Raw genomic sequence first — 25,310 nt, 5'->3', positions numbered from 1 at the left:
CATGTAAGCACCACCCAGATCATGCCCAAGGACATTGTTTTGTCCTCTTCTAGTCAATACCACTAAAAGGACAAGGGAACCAACTTCCTCTTTACTCAGCTTGTCATAATACCCAAATATCAACATGCAGTAAGAGAACTCTACCAAATCTGATGCATACTATTGGGTATAAATGATCTGAAATACATCTAAAATGGTCCCAAATTTCCAAAGTTGTGATCTTGGAAACTGAAACATAGAACATTAATGGTTTTACTGTACTTCTAACATCTATTTAGAGGCAAAGCCATATCTGGAATTTAGTTCTTCGGATCCCAAACCACGTTCTGTTTACACACAAAATGTAAATAATAACAGGACAGGAAAGGAATATGAGGGTGCCTGGCTATATCTATTCAAGTAGAATGACATGGAATCCAAAAGAGAGAAAACCAAAAGTCATGGAATCTCTGAAGAGCTCTAAAGCAAATGACCAAATTTTTTTTTTTTTAAAAACGAATTAGAACATTCAAGACCCTTATTCAACGATCATGTAAATTTACCTATGCCTGCACTTATAAGTAAAAGAAAAGAGACAGAACTATAAAATTATAGAGAAGTACACAAGAAAAAAAGTACAAGTTTTACATACTATTTTTAATAAGCTAGAAACTTTTAAAATGTGAAAATGATTTATTCTAAATTATATCAAATATGGTTGCACACTGTTTGAAAGCACAGCACTTCTAACAGTAGGTTTATTAACTCCATAATAAAACAAAACCTGATACATCTATGGTAAGGTTGAATTTTCAACAGGAGTTAACTCTGTAACCAGCGTGGCAAACAAATACTCAAAGAGAAAGGAGTATAGAATGTGGTCAATAACTGTTTTCAGGAGCTACTGTGGCTCAGAGTCCTAATTCTCACAAGTCAGCTAAGAATAATGGAAATATTACATAGTACCAGTCCTTTCTGTAGTTAGTCAGGATAATTATATTTTTAATAATCACTTTAATTATCACATTTCATTTAATGATATCCAAAAGTAGAACATGATTTCACTGGCATATATACAGTTTTATGGTGAAAAATATTATCTACTTATGATTAACTATAAAAATAGCTTGCTTGAACTTTTAAAGCTCAGAGATATTACCAAGCTTGCTGCAGCATATGTGTAAATAACTTTCACTTACAGGAGAGCCTCAAAGACAAATTATAAACCAGATAGACCCATTTTTATACTAAAGCTACTAAAAGTGTGCCCATTTAAGATAGATAATAACAGTATAAACTTCAAAGGTAAATGATATTTTAGGTAAGTTATTAATATAGTAAAAATCATAGTCTAAGTACAGGATTGGGATGGAATTTAGGTATTAGGAGAGTGAAAGAGTTTCTACAAATGCTTTTGTGTTAAATGCTTGCTAAATCATAAAATTCCCAGAATTTTTTTTTTTTTTAATATTTTGAATTACAGCTAGACATGGGTAACATTAGAAACACAATTGCATAAAATAGAAACAGAGGCTCATTGTTTTTATAAGTTGACACTTTTGGTTAATTAAAGGATCATTATTACTTTTTTTTTTTTTTTGCTGCATTACTACTGATGAGCAAGGATCATTATTACATTAGAATTTCTTTTAGATGAGAAAGAAAGAAAAGTTCCACATTTGAATTTTACTTGGAAGTACCCCTAAAGAAAATGGTATCAGTGGCAATAGTGGTGGTTGTAATAACAACAAAAATAACAAGTGTCCACTTATAGAATGCTTTATATGTGCAGGCACCATTCTAAGAGCTTTACATGAAGTCACTTGCTTAATTTTCTTAAGAGTCTTAGGAATTAAGTACTATTATTACTTTAATTTCACAGATAACAAAATTGAGGAATAGAAAGTTTGAGTGTACCACTTGAAACCAGGCAGTCTGGCCCAAGAATCTGTATAATTTAACCTTTACTCTACCATTGCATTTCAGAATAGAAAAACAAATCTCAAAATAATACATTCTATTTAATTTGTGGCATTCTGGAATGGTAACTCAGCTTTTATAATATTATTATTTTACAGATAAGATAAGCTTTTTAAATAGACAGATACGTTTCATTATTACACTTTAAGAGCTTCCCAGACATTTCATCTAGACCAAAAGTATTGATGAGTTTCTCTGTCCCACTCAAAGCTTTTACAACACAGGTGATCCAACTTTTCCTATTATATCAGACTTCAAACAAAACTCTGAATCATTTTTGTCCATTATCTACTTATACAATAATTACTTAAATTTAAAAACTTACAAAGATTATAGGTACCTACGTAATATTTTCCTTTATTGTAGTAGTTAAAATGTTGAATCAAACAATCAATTTATATTGTCACAAGAAAGACACAATCAGCAAGGTACTTGGGGCTACAATAAAGTATGGCATTGCTAGTAGGTTCCACAAGCCCAAAGACTCAATGGGTATATCTGAGGGAAACCACATGATAATCCACATAAAGGGTTCAGATAATGCTTTTTACAGGTGGAACTAAAGTGTTCTAAACAATAAATGGCCTCAGACTTCTATACTAACCAAACCCATGAAGATTCTAATTTAGAAAAAGAATCCTGTTTTTCCCCTAGTTCAGTCTACAGCTTACAGTGGGTGCTTAACAAATGTTGTTGACTGACAAACAGAAAATAATGTTTTGCCTTTTTCTCTGGCCTCCTTTCAATCTGTTCTCTACACTGCAGCCAGAGTGACATTTTTGAAATATAAATTTGGTAATGCCATCCTCCTCCCAACCATCCACACTATCTATACTTTCTCCATTGCTCTTCCATCACTTTCACAATAAAGATTAATATCCTTGGCATGATCCAGAAGGCCCTACATGGTCTGGACCCACTCCTCTCTTGAGTATGGAGTTAGACCTAAGCTAATGAACACGCTCAGCCATCTTCTCCATCAGACTTCTGTACCTGTGCTTTCCTTCGCTAACACTCCTCTGTCTTTACTTTGCTAATTCCTTTTCCCCATGTTTCAGATTTTAGTTTAATACTCACTCCTTAGGAAAACCTTCTTTTATTAGGTCAGCTCACACCATTTTAAGTTCTCATAGTACCATGTACCCATTCTTCAAAATACATACCACCATTTTAAGTTTCCATTTTTTTTAAGTTAATGTGCCTCCTCACTAGAATATGAAATCTATGAAGGTAGGAACTATTTCTGAGTTTACCTGTAATTTTGTTGCATAAGTCTAGTACTCTGGCACACACAAAGCTCTTAATATTTGTTAAATAAAAAATGAACAATTAAATGAATGAGTGAATGAGTGAATATTGTTGTCTGTCTCATCACATTAGTAAAGTCATAGGAAGCAGGGGCTTTATTAAGTCATGGCTATCACATTGCCACTTCGGTAATATTAAGCAATCAGTCTGCATAAGTCATGTGTTTATGGCCATTTAAATAGAGAAAATGTAAAAATGTGACACTCACAGTCTAATGAAATTTTAGTATATTTGACCTTAAAAATGCATGAGACCTGGATCTGGAAATCATGAGAAGCATAACTTAATTTCTTATTGATCACCCTTGTTGTTTTTAAGCTGGGTAACTATGAAATTCACTAATTCTTTCAAGTTAGGAAACTATTAGTACCCTTAAATAGAAACTTATTAAATAATAATGTTCCAGGGGCACTTAGATGATATGAATATGAAAAAGCTTTGTATCTCATAAACATCCATCATTCAGGAAGGATGACATTTTTGGTTAGTTGAGTTCTGAAGCTGACTCTCAGGGTCAAAGATGCATAAATTAGTTCTGTTCCATCAACCATATATATATATTTTCTTCTCTTGAATAACACCTGAACCTGAAAAAAAAAAATCTCAACCCTAATGAACTGGAAATCTTATTCAGCAGGCATGACGATATAGAGTTTGGGAATAAGAGTGTTTATGCTCTCATCCTGGCTCTACTACAAACCTGGTCATGTCATATAAGCTTTCCTGGGTTCTCTCTCCTCGGTACATGTATAAATAAATACATAAATAAATCTTGCTAGGCTTGAATAAAAACAAAACCAAGATGAAACTGATTTCATTCAATTAAAATATTCTAGAAATTCACAGGTGAGTAAGTTGTTTCAAGGCACTCTTGTCTGGACTGGGGAGGAGACAGAAAATATTCCTATTTTCTTATTGCAGTCTTATTGTCTTTTTAGTAGTTCTTATTGTATTCTAAATATGAAATCAACTAAAATAATACTAAAGTTTCAAAAGGGATGGTAGTTGGGACCAGAGATCATTTAAATTTGTGTTTAATATTTGCTTATTTGTTATTTTTTCCCTATATTTTCTTTAATGAATGTGGATTTGTTTTAAAATTAGTTTTTATAAAGAATGTGCCAATCAGTGTAAATACTGGCTCTATAGAAGCAGGGCTTTGTTTATACTTCATCTGAATAGAAATCATCTATCCCTAGCCATCAATACATGATCGGTGTTGGGAGAGGCATCCATTCTCAATTAATTATTCAATAGTCACTTGACACACACAGGGAAACAGGGAAAATAAGCAAAATGGAGCCAATCCTTGTAGGAAGACGGACTCTGCCTTATCACTCCATCTGCCATTTCTGTGATACTCAGAAGAATCCAGCCTTTTGTTTTCCTTCCATGACTAGTGGTGATCTTTATACTCCGTTTTCACCTCAATTTTTCAAAATGAATCAATGCTCCAGAGAACAGTCCTGATGGATTTGCTTTTCTGAGTTGAATTATCTTATGCATCAGGCACTATACTGTTCAATTATACGTTTTGGTAATTCCAAATTCTTTATCTTATATAAAGAGCTATCCATTTGCCAAAATAAAATACATTTCAGAGACATCTAATTCTGTTTCTCTTTAATGTGTTACTTTTTGCATTCTTTCTCCACCTTAACTGTTCCTGCTTATGCATGATCCTGGATCCCTACGTTAAAAATACATAGAAAAATAAAAATTTTCATTTAAAACACCCTCCCACACAGTACAAGCTGTCATTGTGTCATTTTTGTTTCCTAATTTAAAAAAGGAAGTTATATTTCATGTGTCCTTCATTAAATTGCCTTCTCTATCTTTTAAAGTGGCATTAGGATACTTAAAGCAATTTTCCCACAAAATAATGTTCATTTTTTAATTTATTTTATTAATCAGTGCAAAGGTATGCAACTTCAAATTACAATTTAGAAATCATCATATGTAGCTTTCTTATTCATGATTTACAATTAGGTTAGGTTTAAAACATAACTATAAAGCCTGCTCTAACACCTATGGAAATTTACTGCAAAAGCTGAAGTACAGTGTAGGCCATGGAATTACACAGCCTTCATTAATTGCCTAAACCAAAATATAATAAAAAACAAAAACTCACATGAAGGCAGAGTGGGAATAAAACAGCCCTTTCCTTTATTTTTTTATCCCCCAATCCTATGAAAGCTACAGAACTCTCTTAAAGACCAGTTTTTTTCCTTCCTAACTAACTCCCTTTGCTGTTTAAACAATTACAAATTTTATCAAGTCTTCATTTCTCTTAAAGTCAAGTGAGAGAGAACTGCCAAGTCTAATGAGGTTTACAAAGGCTAGTGCCCTTAGCAGTGTCAGCAAAAAAAAAAAACAAAAAGGCATTATACAATAAAACAGTCACACATAGAGCTTTTGTCCCTATAGCTTTCAAAATCAGACTTAATAATTCACCTTTTTTTTACCCATTTCAGCTATTAATATCATTAATCCATGTGTTGATTGCCTTGATTTGACCCATAAGGTATCTACTTTAAACCCTTGATATCTTCTCTCCTGCTTTGCCAATGATACATCCATATTTCATCACTTACTATCTATTCATAGATTTTCTGCATTTATACCACAATATTTGCCTTGGTTTGTCATGTAACAACATCAGAGGAACACACTGAAGACTGAATTTATTTGTAAAGGGGAGAAAATAAAACTTAGGTATGATTTTTGTTGTTTAGTGTCACACTATTTCAACCCACCAAGAACCACAGATATTACAACTTGGCCCTCCACTACTCAGATAAATGTCATTAGTTTAATACCCTTAGAAAATCACCTGCAATCCCTCACATGCATGCCCTGTTTATTAGCCTGCAGAAGCTTCCTAATCCAGCAACATCTAAATTTCTCTACTACTGTATTTCTCTTTCCAAGGCGTTTGTTAATTGAGAAATATGTTATTGAATCTCGAACATTGTAAAACATTAGCTGACCTGTCTCGCACTTCAAGAAACCACAGAAATCACAAAATTTTACTTAAATTTGACAAATGTTGGACTTGGACATAACCATGGAAACCAACATTAATTCCAAAAAAACCTCTCCTCCTGTTAATGAAGAAAAGCTTCACGTCTCCCCCTCCCCCTTTTCACAACCAAGAGCAAGTCTTTACCACTCTATTTGCAGAAGGCATACAGTGCCTGTGAACCCTGTCTCTCTCGTCCTTTTACCAGAGTAACCATAACCAAGGGGGGATTCTCAACCATGGCCGTGGGGACCCTCTCCTACGCTTCATTCTTCATCAAACACGTGCCCAATCTTCTAGAATCTAGACGCTTGTCTGCATCTTACAGGCAAAGTCTGTGTGTTACAGATGTAGAGGTGGCAGAGGGACACACAGTGGTCATTTATGTGGGCCATGACCCAATAAATACAGGGGCCAACCTGCCAAAGAACCCGAGGGATGAGGAGAGGCCGTTCCGTTTGCCGCTAGGAAGTAGGGTTGGTAGAAAGGGCTCCGGGAGGAAACTGAACCTGGAAGTGTGGGCTGCTCAGCCATTAAGAGGATTCCTTGGGAGGAGCTGTGGGAAGTGGTAAGACAGAGAGGCCGCCAGAAACAGGCCTTCGCCTCCAAGCAAACTGCCCCACGGTGTCCGGAGGAGGAAGGCCCCATGCACCAGCCCGGTCCCACCTGCCGTGCCCTGCCTCCCCGCACCCTGCCCAGGCCCAGGCCCCCGTGGGTCGGGCGAAGGGCCTTACCTTGGCTGCAGTCCTTGCCGCGGAAGCCGGTTCTCGAGCAGTCGCACACGGCCTGGTCGTCCACCACGGAGCACACGCCTCCATTGAGGCACACCCCGCCCTCGCCCTCCTCTCCCGCCTCGCAGGGGCTCCCGCCGCCGCTGTTGGGCGGCTCGTCGTCCAGCTTCACCTCGCCGCTGTCCACCGGCAGCGCCTGGGAGGAGTTGACCCTCACGTCACGAATCCACCCTTTGAAGGGCTCCCGCTCCCTCACCGAGGCCAGCGTGAGCTTGAGCGCCGCAGCGCGCAGTTCCGGGGGCAGCCCCCCGACGAAGAGGCTGCTGAACACCGTCATATCCCTGCGCTTGGACTTAACCTCCACCCACTTGGCCTCCACCTGGTCGATGAAGAGCGTGGTGTTGCGGAACTGGCGGCGGATGCGCACGTTGTGCCAGGCGCCGTCGTTGACCGGCGTGTCGGCCAGGAGCGTGGCGGGCTCCGCGCAGAAGATGGAGAAGCTGAGCTGGAGGCGGCCCCCGCGCGTCAGGATCAGCTCCAGGAAGTCGCAGAAGCCCTCGTCGTCGAAGTAGAGCACTAGGCCTCGGGCGCTGCGCGTCTTGAGCTGGAAGCTCATCTCGCTCTCGCAGCAGGCGTTCCACTTGGGGAAGCGCGTCCACTGGCCCTCAGCGCCCGGGAACTCCAGCCCGCTGCCCAGCTCTGCCCAGCAGCCCAGCAGCAGCAGCGAGAGGCACAGGAGAAAGCAGCCCCCGCGCTGGAGAAGCGCCGTCCCCATGCTCGGGGCTGGGGTGCGGCGGGGGGGTGCCGGGGCCGACAGGGTCAAAATGGTCCTGGACACCGTGATGAAGAAATAAGGGTCCAAAGAGAAAGTAGGGTAAAGGGATAGGCAGGGTGGGAGGGATGTGCCCTCCTTTATCTAGTTCTTTTTTTCTTCTTTTTCTTCCAACAACCCCTCCCTCTCTCCCTATAGTCCCCTTCCAACAGGAAAACGTAGACCCCAGTGGTGCAGGGCAGCCACAGAACTTCCAGACCAAAGGGAGGATACACTTTGGAGGCAACGTTCTGGAAAAGGCGTCAACAGAAGATCAAGGGAAATCACTGATCCATTGAAGTCTGATGAACCAGTTTAAGGGCATCTGTGGTGTCAGCAGATACTTCACTCCTCAAATACCATTATCTGCCGAGTACCACCAGTGGTCCCAGACAAAAGTGAACTAGTTAGAGTCAGTAAGAAGCAAACGCTTTTCTCAGGGACGTACCAAAACCCAGCAATGAATCAGTATCCTTGGAAGCTTGTGAATGCCTCAAGTGTTTCTCCTGCGAATGTAGTGTCCCAAACCAGAAAGGAGGAAAGAGTCTTGCCTCTTTAGTAACCTCAGAATAGCTTCAAAGGCCTGCTTGTTCCATCATGTCATGGACTTCAGCACCACTGCAGCTAAAGCCAAATTCCTTGTGCATGGCCTCACAGGCTGGATTTTACTTTTCTTTTTAACCTCCCCAACAGTAGGACTCAATTCCAGAAGCTGTGAGATAGCCAGAAGCTGTTAGATGTGGAAATCACAACAGCTCCTCTTCTTTCCTCTCCACCTCTGGAAGGCCAAGCTAAGATGCCAGCACATCAATTGGTTGTGTATTGGTGATGCATTTTGGTTTTATTTTGTCTTTTTATAAGGACCCAGAAATCTGCAGAGAATTAAAATTAAGGTTTAAAGTCAATTATAATATCATACAAATCATTATTCAGCTCAGAAAGCAGGTATAGAACTGCCACTGTTAGTAAGCCAGAGTTAACCTTATGTGATGGAGCTTTTTTTTGTCTTGACCTACAAGTAAGGCCTAATATTTCCCAATAGTTAATATCACACTCTTACGATCAGACATTACACAGTTATCTTTTTCTATTTCCAAGATAGTTTTATTTTTAAAATATATGAGGGGAGAAAAAAGGCCCTTTTAAGGATTTCTACTTATATTGTGTGTTGGATACATGGAAAGTAAAAGTATAACTTACTCAAATTTCAGTTAGTAGCAGATTTTACAAAAGGCAAAATAGATCAAACTGTCAGTAGGAAGCTGCCAGCTTAGATTTGTATAGCATTCCTGCCATTTTTCTCAGAGAGAGAAGGAATATTGATGGTTTCTTGGTAGTCTCTTTTAAATTTTTACACAAGTATAGTATTCCTTTTTGTTAAAGGAATAACCTGTCATAGAAGAAAATATCTAATTGGAACCAGTTATATATTTTTGGCAGTATTTATGTTTCAAGTGCCATAATATTAGCTCCTCTAAAGATGAGTAAAGTATGTAATATTTTGCCTAACATTGTAGTGATCTAACTCCTCCTCAAGTCCTTATCTTCCTGTCAGCCCTTAGGATTTGTGTGGTCAGAGCAGCAGTTGGCATGGTATGTCTCCTTAGTTCCTATGGCTCCAGGATGCTAGAATTTAAAACCATACCTTCAAATCACTCACTATATTATTAAATCACTTCTCTTTATTCAACTCTAATCTGACAGGTTCTTGAAATGGTACAGAAATCACAAATACCGGGGTTTATTTCTAAGTCATTTTTTACAAAAAAATTACTCTCACAGTTTGAAAAAAATGTATCATCTGGTCATGTCAAGGAAGCAAATATATCTTTCTCACCATTTGCCACTACTCCTCACCCCTCAAACACACACACACACTGCAACACAAACACAAACACACATACACCCTAAATTTATTGCCTGGACATAGAAGCTCACTATCCAATTAACACTTTTTTTCCCCCTGCAAGCTGAAACTAGCAGTAATTTATGGCACCGCATTGTGCTGCTGCTCCTCCATGGAGAGAGCTGAGAGCATTTCTCTTCAGTACAGAGCAATCCCTACAGGTGTCAGCTGAGAGCCACCAAGCTAGGGGATCCCACTTCAAGTTCCTCCCAGATGAAATTGATGACTGGGTCTCTCTCTCTTTCAACACACACACACACACACACACACACACCACGAACATGCTGGCGCACACACACACTGCCCACTAGCAAAAGGAAATAAAAATCTCAGTTGGTTATTTATTATGGCTGATACATTCCATCAACAATCACTTCATATCTTGTCTACTCATGTGCCAAATCCAAAGAGGGGTGCTCTCAAAAATTATCTAAAATAGCATATTATTCAATATACCTACATTTTTAGGTGGACTCAGAAATCTGCTAAATTTTCAGTCATTTGCAAAATAAATCTGATTGTCACAGTTAAGAGTGGTGCTTTGAACCCATCCTCAAGCTTATATGTTAGAAAACCTTTTTTACTTGTGTGTGTGACTCTGCTGGAGCCAATTTTTTTATTAATTAATATTACATAGATCACATAACCTTTATTCTCTCCTCCCTCTTGCTCTTTTCCACTACTGCACACCTTGACAATTTTTTAAGGGATAGAGGAGAAGAGAGGAAAAACCTAGAGGTATATCTATCTATAGATATAGATATACATATATGTATATTCTTACCAAAGGGGAGGTTAACTGGTTCTCCCACTTCTTAGAGGAAGCTCATTGTGTGTGAGAGTGCATCTGTATTTATATGGAGAAAGCGGATTCTCTCTAGGTGCCGGAAAGACCTGGCGAGTTCACAGATTAGAGGATGAAATAAAGGGATCTGAAAAACAATCTTACTGCAGCCAAATGAAGAAGCGCTCTAATTCAAAAGCAGGCTAACAGCCCCATTAATCTTTTCTTTCATTTCTAGAATCAAATTCATTCCCAAGTCACTGGAAGGATCAATACAGTATGATCATCAGCTGCAGTTGCATATTTTAATGTTTATGATCTCTCTGTCTCTGTCTCTCTCTCTGTCTCTCTCTCTCTCTCTCACACACACACACACACACACACACACACACACACACACACACATCTTTCCATGCACCCTTCAATATATATGCTCATAACGAACCTGCAATATTTGGGAGAAATTTTTAGAAGTGCCTATCTTTTTGCCCCTGGCTTTTGCAAAGTCCCTCAATACCAACGCACACCCAAAATTCTCCTTGGCTTTCCCGCCCAGTCTCTAAGCTCCATCTCTAATACCAGCGCAGTTTCTTGGATCGTAGACTCTACTCCACAAATTAAGGATAGGCACAGTGTGGGGCTAATGAGGAAGGGAAAGAAATATATAGATATAGATAAATTTTATTGCTTTGATTTCTGACCTGCCTATTATTTTCTTTCTTTTGCTAATAAATCACTGCATTCAGCCTTTAAGTTACTATCCCAGTTCCACCATCTCATATTCTTGCCATCTATTTAAAAGGCTTCCCGCAAAGCAACCAAGATCTACACTCGTTCACCCTCCCACCACCCATCCTTCCCGGTGTATTTGTGGCAGATCCTGGCTCAGTTGCAATGGGGAAAGATATCCTTCTCCAGCTTGCCTCGCCCCATCCCCTCCCCCCAACCCAAATTGAGCCTCTTTACCTGTGTGTTTATTCCCCTTAGCTTGAGCCAGAGCCTGAAGCATGCATCAGTCAAAGCGAATTTCCTGAGGTCTATGGATAAGGCGACTGCTGCTGCCTTTTCAGAAGCGTCAGGCTTGAGCGTCTATCTCCAGGAGTGCGGGAGGGGAGAACAGGCAACGGAGGGGAGCAGGAGGAGGAGGAGGAGGAGAGGGAAAGAGCTGGGAAGGAAGAGGCGGTGGTGGAGCCCGAGAAGGCTGGGTTACGTGACGCCGGGTGCTGTCCTTCTGAAAGAGAAGGGCGGAGCTGAGCTCTCCGCAGTACCATGGAGAACAGCGGGCCGTCCTTTGGCTGGGGAACGGGTGGGCTCAGCCAGTGGGCGCAGCCCCTCCAGGTCTGGATGCTGCGAAGTAAGGTGCTTCTACCTTTGCATCCTGTCTTTGCAGGGGGAGCCCGATCCTGGGGGCGGGGACCTGCCGCAAGCGCTTCTAACTTGTCACCACCTTCCCTCCCCCATCAGAGAGAGAGAGAGAGAGAGAGAGAGAGAGAAAGAGAGAGAGAGAAAGAGAACCACGTAGCCTACTGAGCATGCCCAGGCCCCTGCTAGACCCACGGAAAGCTGTGTGGAGATTCCACTTCTCCGGGGTTTAGTAGTGATTGGGCGGGGATACCTGAGACTGTGCCAGGAAAGGGCCCGGCAGTCAAATGGAAGGGGCCAACTAGTCGGATGAGCAAAGATTATGATGAGCTCTGGCTTTACTTGTGCATCTTGGTCTCCTGCTTGGAACCCTTGAAAAGCTGCAGCTCTTTGGGGAATGCAGGGACAGGCGGGACTCACACAGTCACTGGCATTCTCCAAGATCCAACGTCCCTGCCCCACCCCTTACTGTACCTCTGGCCTGAGTAATCACACCAGTCTTCAAGATCTGCCTAGGTTGTGCCAAAAAGACGTAAGAGGGACCCACCAGGCTCACATTCCAACTTGGAGACCGGGATCAAATGTGTCTGACAAGGTGCTTTTCGCTGCAGTCTCTCATCCCTCTTCAGCTTTCCTTGCTCTGTCTTAGCCATGAGCATCCTTAGCTGAAGCAAGTTCTCTACCTGTTTAACTCTTCCCTCAGTCTCCTCCTTCCTTTTGCAGCTGGTAAAACCTGGAGAAAGTGAAACTCCATGCAAGGCTCTAACCTTATAATTGGGCATATCCAGTATGTATTGCTCGGTCTGGTGAGAAAGGGGTTAATTCTAAGGGAGCTTGCAGAGTAGGTGGTAGAGAAGTCCGGAGTCTGTGGTTTGAGTCCTATGGGCATTTAAATTCCTATTCCTGTTATATTCCTAGTCTGGGTTAGTTTTGGAGCACAAACAGCAGATATTTTTATTTCAATACCACAAAACTAATAGTCTCAGCCCCAAATGCTATAAGGTAAGACTATTTTCAGCCTTCAGGCACTATAAAGCAAGAATGTAAGAACTAAACAAATTCAGGAGCACTGAAATAATATACAAATTGCAATATTTATTTTCTTCCAGAAAACAAACAGAACTAATTCCTATGATAAGCCTATTTATACTTTGACTACTTTGTAAAAGAGTCTAAATAACCTAAAGGCAGGTACCACAGTCTTTAATATTTTTATTGTCCTTAAGAAGGCAGTTTAGTCAAATGGTTAAATGTGTGGCAGATAGACTGAGCTTGAATTCCATTTCTGCCATTTATTAGTTGTGACCTTGGCAAGATACTTAATCTTATGATGCTTCAATCACCTCATCTGTAAAATGGATATAATAACAGCTCCCACTGCATGTGTTTGATGTCGTGAAGATAAAATGAATAAATGAACATAAAATATTTAGAATTGTGTATTGAGTAAAAATTAGCTATTTTTATTCATTATACCAGTTCTATTTTATCCAATGGAAGTCATTTCTCTGAAACTCAGATTTCTTAACTATAAAATAGAGGTACTAGTGATTTCTAGTTTATTCCACAGAATTGCTTTGGGAATGCAATAAAATAATAATGGTTAACATGGTTGTTTAAAACACAAATGAAATTTTAAATAATGTAAAGCCAAGATGCATAGAAATAACTTATCTAAGGTTATACAGTCATTAAATGAACTTGGAACAAAAAAGAGTCTACTTAATTCAGGGTCTTTTTCAATTTTTTCTACCATTTACCAATGGGTTCTAGAGTAAATAGCACAAAAGATACACCAGGATATATTTAGTATAAAACTAAAGCTTATTGCAAACATGGAATGTACAGCCAATTTTCAAGAATTAAATCTAAATAGGTTCCATTATGCTCTTAAGATTTTATGCATACATTCATCAGTGAACATTATGGTAGTGGCAGAAGACGTTTAGAGGCGCTCTGTAAAAGTCAAAGTCCTGCCTTTTACCTGGATTCTTAAAAAACTATTATTCACCACTACTGTATATTATCTGAACAATTGCCTAGTTTATTTCATTTTGCCTTTGTGAATTTTTATTTATCTTTAGTTGGGCTACGTGCTGTTTCTCCTGGGCCATAGTTTTCCTTGGGATGTCTTTTGTGCTCTCTTGATTCAAAGAAATGTTAACATTCTTATGCTTCATGCATAAGTTTTAAAATTAAAAAATTCTGTGTGCCCACTCCCCCCCAACACACACATACTATCTCTATAAATTGGGGGACTAGACTATGTCTTGGAGTAATCTGCAATGATCAGATTAGAAGTACCTATTGTTTTTAGTCTAAAGAATGTGACAACCACAATCTCTTTATTTCAATAAATATGCAGAGGAAAAATTATCAGTGTGTGCTTAGAATGGGAAAATATCAAACATATTTTAATGATAAAGGTTTTTAATTTATTTTAAAGTATGAGTTCTTCTGTTTCTACATAAATCGCTTCAACTCTCTGAGCGCTAGTTTCTTCATCAGTAAACTGGATATGAGGGCACTTTATAAGATTTGTTGAGGATAATGCCAATGCTGAATGTAATTGTGTGCCTACTCCATGCCAAATAGTGCTCACAGCAACTCTAAGAGGTAAATTCTAGGATTTCACTCATTTTACCAATGAAAAAAGTGAAGCATAGAGGGATTAGTCAAGATAGTCAAAGTCACATACATAGTAAGTGTCAGTGTGAGGCAGTATGCAAAGTCATGACTGTGATCTTAACCACCTAGCTACATTGCTGTTCAGCAAATGATCAAATATACCTAGCCCAGTGCTTGGCAGAATACAGATGCTAATAATTGTTAATTTGTTTTCCTTTTGAAGATTTTCTTCAAGAGGAATACAGAAAACTAAACAGTCAACTTTGGAATATTGTAATGCCATTCCTTAATGACTAGTACTGTATGAAATATAAGATATTTTACATATTTTGTTATTTTGTACCTTATAGGTAAGGTGTTTTTAATGTTCTTATCATTTCTTTGTTTGTGGGCGAGATACAAGATAATTCTTACAGATTTGAATTTGAGGCAATTTAACATTTTTCAGAACAATCTAGTATTTTTATAGAAGATAGGAACTAGAATTAATTCCTCCTGTATCACCTCAGGGAATCTACCAATTTCAGACTACAGTAGTGTGTTGAGGATTTTAACTCTTGCCCCTTGCTACCACTCAGAACAAATGAGATAATTGTGAAATCAAGGTAGTTGTTTATGATCATGTCTGATTGGGAGAATTTCTAGCAACCTAAATGTGGAAACATAAATAATAACTCATGCCATAAACTGGTAAACATTTTGCAACAATGAAAATGGAAATGCATGATCACCAAAAACAAATACATTTCCATAAGTTATTAAATATTAATGAGTATTCTAACATGGAAACTTGCTCCACACTAAAAATAAACGAAATGAAGTGCTAAGATTTTTTGACTGAGAAATAAATGCAACAGAGATACTCTGTGTTTATTGCTGCAATCATAGCCTGTGCTTTAACATTAGGAAATTAGTGTAAACACCTACTTTCTCAATTAACATTAAGGCAAAGTGGAGGCTTTGAGATACCTGTGAATTCCAAGGTTGATATCAGTTTCAAATGGGGGTTTACTTTTACTAATATGGTGATATAAGAAGAAATAGATGGTAATAATGAGGGAAAATAGCAATTGATATGCATTAAATACCTTTTCATTAAAGATAGTAACAGTTTAAAAGAACAGTAAGAGTTATGTATATTTTCTGTTTCCTTTGATATAGATGATCAAAATGAAGCCACTTTTTTAATTGAAATAATTGTAGTACTAGAAAGAAATTACATAATAGTTTAACAAAATTTCAGATTGATGGTGAATTCCTCTAGCCAATTACATCATTACTGCTGCATAAATGGAACACTGTTGTTTACTTCACTTTATTTATTTTAATAACAAATATAACTCCTATTGTTTGTGGTTGAATGTCTCTAACTAGTTTTGTTTATGTAAATCAATAGGAATTTTCTAGTTACAAAAGTTGATGAATAGTTATTGAACATGCTTCTGTGTAAGCCTCATTTTACACATAACAACTAGAGGAATTTTAAAATGCAATCAAGTCTAGAGCTTTGGACTTAGCTATAAGTTGGAATACACATACTGAGATTTACATATACAAAAAACCTGCATAAGTTCTCATGAAACTTACTAAGTTGCTTTCAGGAGAAATAAGCAAACTCAGTATGCTAAATACTTTTGTACTACTTGAAAAAATCTTAAGCATAGTAAAAATAGCCTACTTTCACATGAGTATATAATTTTTCTGTAATCAGAAGGTAGAATATGATTTTAAAATGACTGAAAATCATTAATTTAATGATAATTATTAAGGTATCAAGCTACAGTAGAGAAAACACATGGATAGGTACTTGAGAACAGTGGTGAAGTTCTAAATGATGCACCTGCTAGAGGCTTCAATGCAGGAACCCTGCAGTGTGTTTGATGGGCAGTGTTTTAAAATCTAGGGCAGCACTGACACCTGGGTGTGTTCCTCCATGCCTACTTCTACCCCTCCTTGCCCCGCAATAATGAAAAATCTTCCTGAGGAAGAATACAATTCGCTAAATTAAGTTTATGAAAAGTCCCTGCCAGGTGATTTACTTCTCTCACTCACTGATTAGTTGCACAGTGGAGCCTGTTGTTATTATCCCCTTTAAGGACTTATTTCTCTTCCTATACACAGACCTTTCTTTACTGCCCCTCCCTGAAACCCCATTCTATACTCAATCCCTACTATTCTCAACTACTAGACTCCAGGAAAGGACTTCTCTCATTCATCAGAATCTGGCTTTAAACTTATTTTTACTGGACGCCTGCAACTAGTTAATATGTTTAATTTACCCAGTCCTATTTAATTTCCTTTACTGTGACTTTTAAGAGAAGAGGAAAAGATTTGTGCTGAAGTTATAGACAACAGTGAAAGTCTGTGGTATCTTTGCTTCAGAATCTTATTGTATCTTTGCTTCATTTCTGGAAATCTGTGGAATTAATTTTCTGTGATGGCATCTTGAAATATTTTGTAGTTAGCTTTTTAGACACACCTTATGTGATTTTATATCAGGCTTATGTTTTTTGTTTCCCATACCTATCACTTTTCAAATCTCCGCCTGCTGCCTTCCCCACCCCCATGTAGTTTTAAACCTCATTGTTTTTTCAGGACTTTCTCTTTCTCCTTTTGTTTTTACATTTGCCTTTCCCATCCACTTTTTTTTTTCTTGCTACATCTACTTAACATTCTTTTTCATTCAATTTTATACATGCACAGAGAGAGAGAGAGAGGTATCTTAACAATAAAGAAAATGGTAGATATTTCCATTAAAACTTTACAAATTAGAGCAACAGTACCTACTTTTTTTATGTAAAATACAATCTTAGGCTTTTGAAATGTCTTGTGAAGCGGAATAGAGAAGAGTTTTATTTCAATGAGATCTTTGCTCTTGTTGGGGGGAAAAACCCAACAAAATGAAAATGCACAAAACCCTAAATTATATTTGTGCAGTTGATATAGACATCCCATTGAATGAGGCTATAGGATAATACTAGGCAATTTAATTTTCTGTAGACCAAGGATTGGTGGGCACGGTGGCCAACTAAAAGTTGTATACTTCTCTAAAAAGGGCATTTACTCCTCATCTCTAACAGCTTGTGGCAGTGCAGGTCACCTGTTGCCAGATGCTATGATTTTTCAAGAACAGCTGGAAATCTGGAATTTTATATAAAATATTTTGATATTTTAAAATCTCAGCTCATTAAAAAATAATAACCATGACCACAACAATACTACGTAGGACAAAACAGACATCTCTGCTGGTTGGAAATGGCACATGGGCTTCCTATTTGTCACCTACATGCTTTATACACACATGCATACATACTCATGGATTATTTTTCTCTCTGTTCAACATTACCAAAGATTTATTTACATGTTCTAAATCCAGCCAAGCACGTAAAATAAATAAATAGGGACAGTCACTATTAAAGGTTTACCTTTAGAACATGAAGATGATTTTTTTTTTTTTAAGTAGCTTGGTATAGTGGAAGAAGCACTGAATTCTGAGTTGTATACCATTTCTCGCTGTAGCTTTGTTATTAACTTCATATGGCACTTGAGGAAAATCTCTTAGCTTCTCCTAGTTTAATGCCTGCTCAGTATATATTGTGAGTTTAATTCTGTCCCTCTAAGAGACATGTTGAACTCCTAACCCTATCTATGAATGTGACTATTTATAATTAAGGTCTTTGCAGGTGTAATCAAATTAAGATGAAATCATACTGGATTAGAGCAGGCCCTAAATTCAGGGACTCATGTCTTTAAAAGGAGATAGACAAATTTGAGGACAAAGAAGAGACACAAGAAAGATAGCCATGAAGACAAAGACAAATTGAAGTGATGCAGCTATAAGTCAAAGAATGCCAAGGAATGCCAGCATTTCACCAGAAGCTCAGAGAGAGGCATGGAACAGATTTTTCCTTAGAAGCTCAATAAAGAACCAATCCTGCTGATGACATGATTTTAGGTTTTTAGCCTCCAGAATTCTGAGAGAACAATTTTTTGTATTTTTAATCCACCCAGTTTGTGATAATTTATGATAACCCTGGGAAACTAATACAATAAGAGGACATCTGCTAGTTGATTTCACATATATATATAACTTTATTTCATCCATAACAACTTTGAAAAGTAGAGTCCCCTCTCCCCCACACTTTCTCCCCTTCCCTTCCTCTTTCCCTCTCGTTCTTGCTTTCACTTTTCACGCTGCCTCTCAACAAAGCATGGCTTGGAAATGCTACCCAACTTGCCCTCAGACTCATAGATTGCTCCTCAACAGAGCGATGACCTTAGTCTTTCTAAGACTAAAGCCCATATTCTTGTTCACGGGACCATTCTAGTACAGTACTTTTCAAAGATAAGAAGCTATAAAATGTAATATATAAGTATTATTCTAGAGTCTGCTTTTTAAGAGATTGAATACAGGGAGAGCGAATATCATAATAGAGAAAGCAAGGGTACTTTACTCAAAATGGATGTATCTCAATACTTTTTATTCATAGGTATATACAGATCTTGGATAGTACAAGATAGTTCTCTGGATGGCCTTAAATTGACTCAGTTCTCCCCCCTTTTTTGCTTCTATTTCTCAGTAATAACTGCAGGATATGCTGGGAATGCCATATCCTGTGATAGAGAGGAACTGCCTGAAAAAGCCTGGGCCTTGTTCCTGTCCCTCCTAGGAATTAGGGATTAACTGCCTGGAACGCCCTGGGCTTTGCTCCTCTCTCCCCTGGAAGAGAATGTCCTTAAACCTTTGCCCAGTGAGTTCTGTGGCCCTTGAGGTATATGATCCAGGACAGGCTGCCTTTTGGGGTCCCTCAGGTATGATGCAAGTAGGACACATGCAGTCAAGGCTTCATCTGCCCTGGGCAGCTTTCTCGGGCCTTGGGGGATGAGTTCACAGTGGATCCTAGGCTTCTGTTATCCCTCATTTCCTACCTGTAAATAATAAATCTGAATCATGTAACTTTTTTCTTATGAATGTGCTTTGTCTCTTGGACTCATACAAGTTATTATATTATAGTAACCAGTGCAAAGTGAACCTGATTTGCAGATAGGATATTAGGATGAGAAAAAGGAATATTGTAGTTTTTAGTGATATAATAACAGCAATATTATTAAAACTAGCTTATTTTATTGTAACATAATACAATACAGAAAACACAAGTCTTTATTTTCATGAATTTCAAAAAGTGAACACACTCATGTGACTTTCACCAAGATAAAATATTAAAAAGCTTACACTCCTAGTCATTTCCTATCCTCACCTCCATAAATTGAACTAATAACTTTATTTCAAACCCCTAAAACTAATTTTGCCTGTTTTTGCCATCTGTATAAATGATATACTTCAGTATATTCTCCTTTGTGTCTGGCTTCTTTTGCTAAACTTTATGTTTGTGGGATCCATCCATGTTGTTGTATGCAGGAATAATTTGTTCATTTTCAATGCTGTATTCAGTTTTATAAATATGCTCATACTTATTTATACATTCAATTATTAATGAACTTTTGGATTATTTTCTGCATCTAACTCTTGTAAATAATATGTTATAAATATTCTTATATATGTCACTTGTTGCAAATATATACACAATTGTGTAGATTCATGCCTAAGAATGGAATTGCTGGGTTGTGGGTTATTTTCAGTAATTATCTCTAAAGTTGTAACAACTTATACTCTGAAAAGCAGTGTGTGAAACTTTCTCACTTTCTGGTCAACAAATAATTATAAATCATTTTAATTTTAAATATTCTAGTTGGTCTCACTTATATCTCATTATGGTTGTATTTTTTATTTTCTAGATGAGTAATGATGTTGAACAACTCTTCATATATTTATTGGTCATTAGGATACCCTCTTTTAAAAAGTAGCCTATTCAAGTTTTTTGCCCATTTTTAAAAAACGTGATTATCTGACTTAATTGTAGGAGTTATTTACACATTCTAGATATGATTTCTTTCACAGTTGCATGTATTAAAAGATATTCCTCCCTCTATAATTTACCTTTTTTCCTTCTTTTTTTTTGATAAACAGAAATTCAAATGTTAATGTAAGCCAATTTATTAATATTTACTTTTATTGTTTTATGTGTTCCATTTAAGAAACTCTGCCTATCCTATGTTACATTGTAGAAATGTTTTTATATTAATCCTTCACATTTAGATCAACTTTCCTTTAAGAATTAATTTTTTTTCCTATAAGAATATCTAATTAATCCAGAATTTTATATTGAAGACTGTAACTTCTTGATGATTCTGTGATTTCATCTTTATCAAAAATCAAATGTTAATATAGGTGAGGGTATGTCTATGCACTTTTTTGTTTCACTGATCTGTTTGTTTATCATGTTTATCTCATTTAATAAGCTTTTATAATGAATTATAATATCTGGTAACTTAATTATGCATAATATCTATTGTAGTTTATATATAATATATATTCTTTATTAGATTAAGTAAATTCTAATCTCAATCTGCTAACATTGTTAATTTCCATCAACGGCTATTTCATTATTTATTGAAATGATAGTATAATTTTTATTCTTTCCTCTATTAATGTGATGAACTACACTATTTAATTTTGAGATGTTAACCACTCTTAAGTTCCTGGCATACCTTCTTATTCATGATAATACTCTGTTATTAATTTTGTTTGGTAATATTGTATATGGGATTTCTGCCTAAATTCATGAAAGAGAGTGGCCTGTAATTTGGGAACAAGGTCATGCTATCTTTACAAAACAATATGGGAAGTGTTCCTTTTTTTTTTTTTCCCCTACCCTCTGGAAGGATATATGTTATATTGATTTTTTTTCATTAAATACTTGGTAAAATATTCACCAGCAGGGTCATGTAAGTTAAGATTTCATATTTTTTTAATTCATGTAGTATCTCTACAGATGTTTCCTTTTCCCTGGTATTACTAATTCTTTTCTTCTCTCTTTTGACCTTTATAAATATTGTTAGGAAGTTATTAACTTTAAATATCTCTCCTAAGAATCGATGCTTGTTTACTTTTTATTGTATTTTTGTTTGGGTATAACTGATTCCTGGTTCTTTAATTATTTCTTTCTCATTTGTTTTGGCTTTAACATACTCTTCTGATTTCTTGGTAAATTCTTGAGATGTATACTTAGAACATCAGTTTTCACTATTTCTTCTTTTCTACTGTTTTCATTGAAGATTATACATCTCCTTCTTAGTATGACTTTAGGTATACTCCACCGGTTCAGATATGTAGTATTTTCATTATTACTCAGGTAAATTATTTTTCATCACTAGTTGTGATTTCCTTTTTGATCCAGGGATATTTAGACCTAACTTTCGATCTTTTGTAATCCATAGATACATAATTTTTGAACATCAAGAAATGTGTTTCGTGATATTATCCATTCAGAATTTATATTCTTTACGGTATCAATCCTTTGAAATTTGTTGAAACTTACATTAAGGCCTCATGTACGTTAATTTTTCTAGATGTTGCACATACACTTGAAAAGAATGTTTGCTCCACAACTGCTGGGAGCAAGTGTTCCGTATCTGCCAATTAGATTGAGTTTGCTTACCAGGTAATTTATACATTCTATGTCCTTTACATTCTATAAAATTTTATTTATGTATTTTGTTATAAATCAATCTCCTTTATATATTTGTCTTTATATATTTATGTAATTTGTTGAATAAAAATTAAATTTTTTATATATTCCTGGTAGATAAATGCTTTAATCATTATGCTACATACCTTTTTGTCTCTAGTAATATTATTTGCTTTAAAGTTTATTTTGTCAAATGTAAGTGTAGCTAAACCAATTTTCTTTTAGTTAGTTTTTATAAGGGATTTTTTTTATACTTTTGCTTTAATATTTATGTTTATATTTACCATGCTTCTCTTATAAACCGTATTTGGTTGATTTTTAAATTTCATATGACAATTTTTGTCTTTTATGTGGAGTTCTTTGTCTACTTACATTTTTTAAATGTAATTACCAATATATTTGGAAATAAATCTAATATCTTACTATTTACTTTGTAATTGGCATAGCCCTTCTATGTTCCCTTATCTTCTCCTTTCTTGTATTATATTGAGTGAGTCAATTATTTGTGTTACTTAATTTTTCTCCTTTAGCAGCTTTTAGTGGTTTCCTAGGATTAAAGCATGAGTGCTTGGCTTATCAGAGCCAAACATAAATTAATATTTCCAGGAAAATGCAAGAACTTTTGGACTCTTTAACTCTTTTGCCTCTGTCTGGCTTTTACGCACTGTTGTCTTTTATTATATTTCTACATTATAATCTCCATGATACATTACAATTATCATTTCATAGGTCAATATTTATTTATAATTATCTAACTTTTTACCTTTCCCATTGTTCTTCATTCCTTTTTTCATTTACTTGCTTTCATTGAACTTAATTATTTTCCGCATGAAAAATTCCCTTTGTTATTTCATTTAGCGTGAGTGGAGATACTCTACCTGTGGAGAGTATCTCAGTTTTGTTTCACAATATACTTATTTTGGCTTTCATTTTTAAAAGAAAATTTTACTTGATAGAAAATTCTAGTTTGGAAATTTTTTTCCAGGACCTTAAAAATATCATCCCAGTATTTTCTGGTTTTCATCAATTATGCTGAAATCTCAGCTCTGAAGTTTTATCACTACTCGTTTAAAGTAATGTATGTCTTCAATGCCTTTCCCCATCTCCTTTCTCCCTCCACCCCCATGGTGGTTTTTAAGACTGTAATTTTGGAAAGTTTTACTATGATTATATAAGGTGTGATTTTCCTGCTTACAGTCCTTCTAAATCTATAACCTGATAGTTTTCTTTGGTTTTAGAAAATTTGTAAGCGGTATTTACTTTTATATTACTTAATCCCAACTATTTCTTTCCTTTATTGCTTGAACTACAATTTCACGTATGTTAGATTTCACCAAGTTCTATATTGTCCCAATTACAGATGCTTTTTCTTCTTATTTTCTATTAATTTTTTCTTTCCATGCTTCAGTCTTGATATTTTTTATGGACTATCAAGTTTATCAATTTTTTCTTCTACTTATTCTAACCCACTCTATTTATTAAGTGATTTACTTCAGTGGCTATATTTTTCCAGTCATAGGATTTTTATTTGATTAATTATTTTTAATGACTCCAGTTTCTTGATAAAAAATTTTCATCATAATATCTATTTTCTTAAATTAATTACAATGATTTCACATTCTGTATCTGATAACTCCAATATCTGAATCACTTATTTTACTTCTGTCTCCGTTTTTTAACTCTTTTGTGCAATCATTTGATTTTGTTTATCAAATGCCTAGTAATTTTTGACTGAATGTCACGTTAGTTTTGATTTTTCAGCCTTTCACCTAAGGTAAATGTCATGAAAGTAACAACACAGCAGACTGTTAGTCAGTCAGTCTAATCAATGCACTATCTACTGTTAGATATCATTGCCCATCAACTCTTGGTTGCCTCAGTTGCTCTCTGAGCAACTGGATTGTAAAAGTTTTTTTGAAGATATTTCATGATTAGGGGCTGGTAAAGAAAAATTTTGTGTCCAAGAGTTAGTCTACATAAACCACCCTATCATCACTAGAAATGGAACATCAGAGACTGTCCATTCTCTGTATTACTAAAGAACAGAGGAATTCAGGAGAGGGATTTATAAATGACTTCTGGAAAGATATCAAGATATGCCTCAATTAGTTGAAGGTCTTGCTCTTCATTCAGTAAATACAGAGGGTAGAATGTTTTCCTCACAGCATAGATAGCTTGTGTAGATTTTCTTTCTTCTAACAACAATTAATCCTATGTGCAAACAGTCGTGCTTTTCATTATGTTTGCAAATTTTCAATCATTTTAAAAGTTTGCAAATGAGGCATTGTTATCCAATGTGTAAATTATTGCGTACCTAGGTGAAAATATATAAAGAACCATTTCCTCTAAAGTATAAACCATGAATGCATTTGACTTCAACATCAAAACAGAGTTAATACATGACATTACCATGGTTTTAAGCACTGAACTTTATTTAAAAGACATTTATCACTTGAGTAAGAGTCAGCATGCATTTTTCCAAGTTTCCATTGCTTTAGCCCCCCAAAATAATCCAGAGAATTCTCGCCATAAAAATTTAAATGTTTTTTGTAAATATTATCTCTAGGATAGAGGTCTTCTAGAATAAACCAAGTCCTGAGTTGTGGACAGGGTACTTTGAAATGTTCTACTTGCTGGTAACTTCTCGTAAGACAACTCAGGCAAACTTGTAGCATTTGTTTCATGAAAATAGTCACTATGTCTAGATTGTTTGCCACTGTCTCCTCAGAATCTCATACAGTGCCTGACACATGAGGGGTACACACTCAATATTTTTTTAATAAGTAAATAAAAGGGAGAATTTTTAGAGACTTCTTAAAATGAAGATTAATAATGAAGTCTTGGACAAAATATGAATGAAAATAGTATATCAGTTAGAGCCTTTATTTTCCCTTATCAAATTGCCAAAAAGACATGAGGCAAAAAAAGAATCCTACATCCTTAAATAATAGGAATTTCTAGAATTTTGTTATTCCTTTTGTTGAAATGAATTTTTGGTATAAGATATCTAGTTTTTAAAATTAGGATAAACTTTATTTAGTATATCTAATGTTTTACATTTTATGGAAATTCATGATGGAAATATTTTCCACAATAACATAATGGAACCAACAAAATCTTGAGAACTTTCTGTAGTTCTCTTTTTTACTTTTTGGGAAAGCATTTAAAATAATAGTATTATGAAGGCTGAAATGACCTAAAGTAATCTTC

General features: G+C 36.3%; 1 protein-coding gene across 1 annotated transcript in view; it reads right to left on the bottom strand.

The window, feature by feature from the left end:
* NRXN1 (neurexin 1) overlaps positions 1-12,020 on the bottom strand; it is a 1,407,118-nt gene extending 1,395,098 nt beyond the window's left edge. The window contains 4 exon segments of the mRNA XM_012638853.1: positions 5,862-5,911; positions 5,913-5,959; positions 7,025-8,703; positions 11,488-12,020. Of these exon segments, the coding sequence (XP_012494307.1) occupies positions 5,862-5,911; positions 5,913-5,959; positions 7,025-7,795 (868 nt within the window). The 5' untranslated portion in view covers positions 7,796-8,703; positions 11,488-12,020.
* Positions 12,021-25,310: the final 13,290 nt, after the last annotated feature.

This window comes from Propithecus coquereli, unplaced genomic scaffold (assembly GCF_000956105.1).
Source record: "Propithecus coquereli isolate 6110/MARCELLA unplaced genomic scaffold, Pcoq_1.0 Scaffold136, whole genome shotgun sequence".
Classification (NCBI taxonomy): domain Eukaryota; kingdom Metazoa; phylum Chordata; class Mammalia; order Primates; family Indriidae; genus Propithecus; species Propithecus coquereli.
This window is presented reverse-complemented; position numbering and strand designations above follow the sequence as displayed.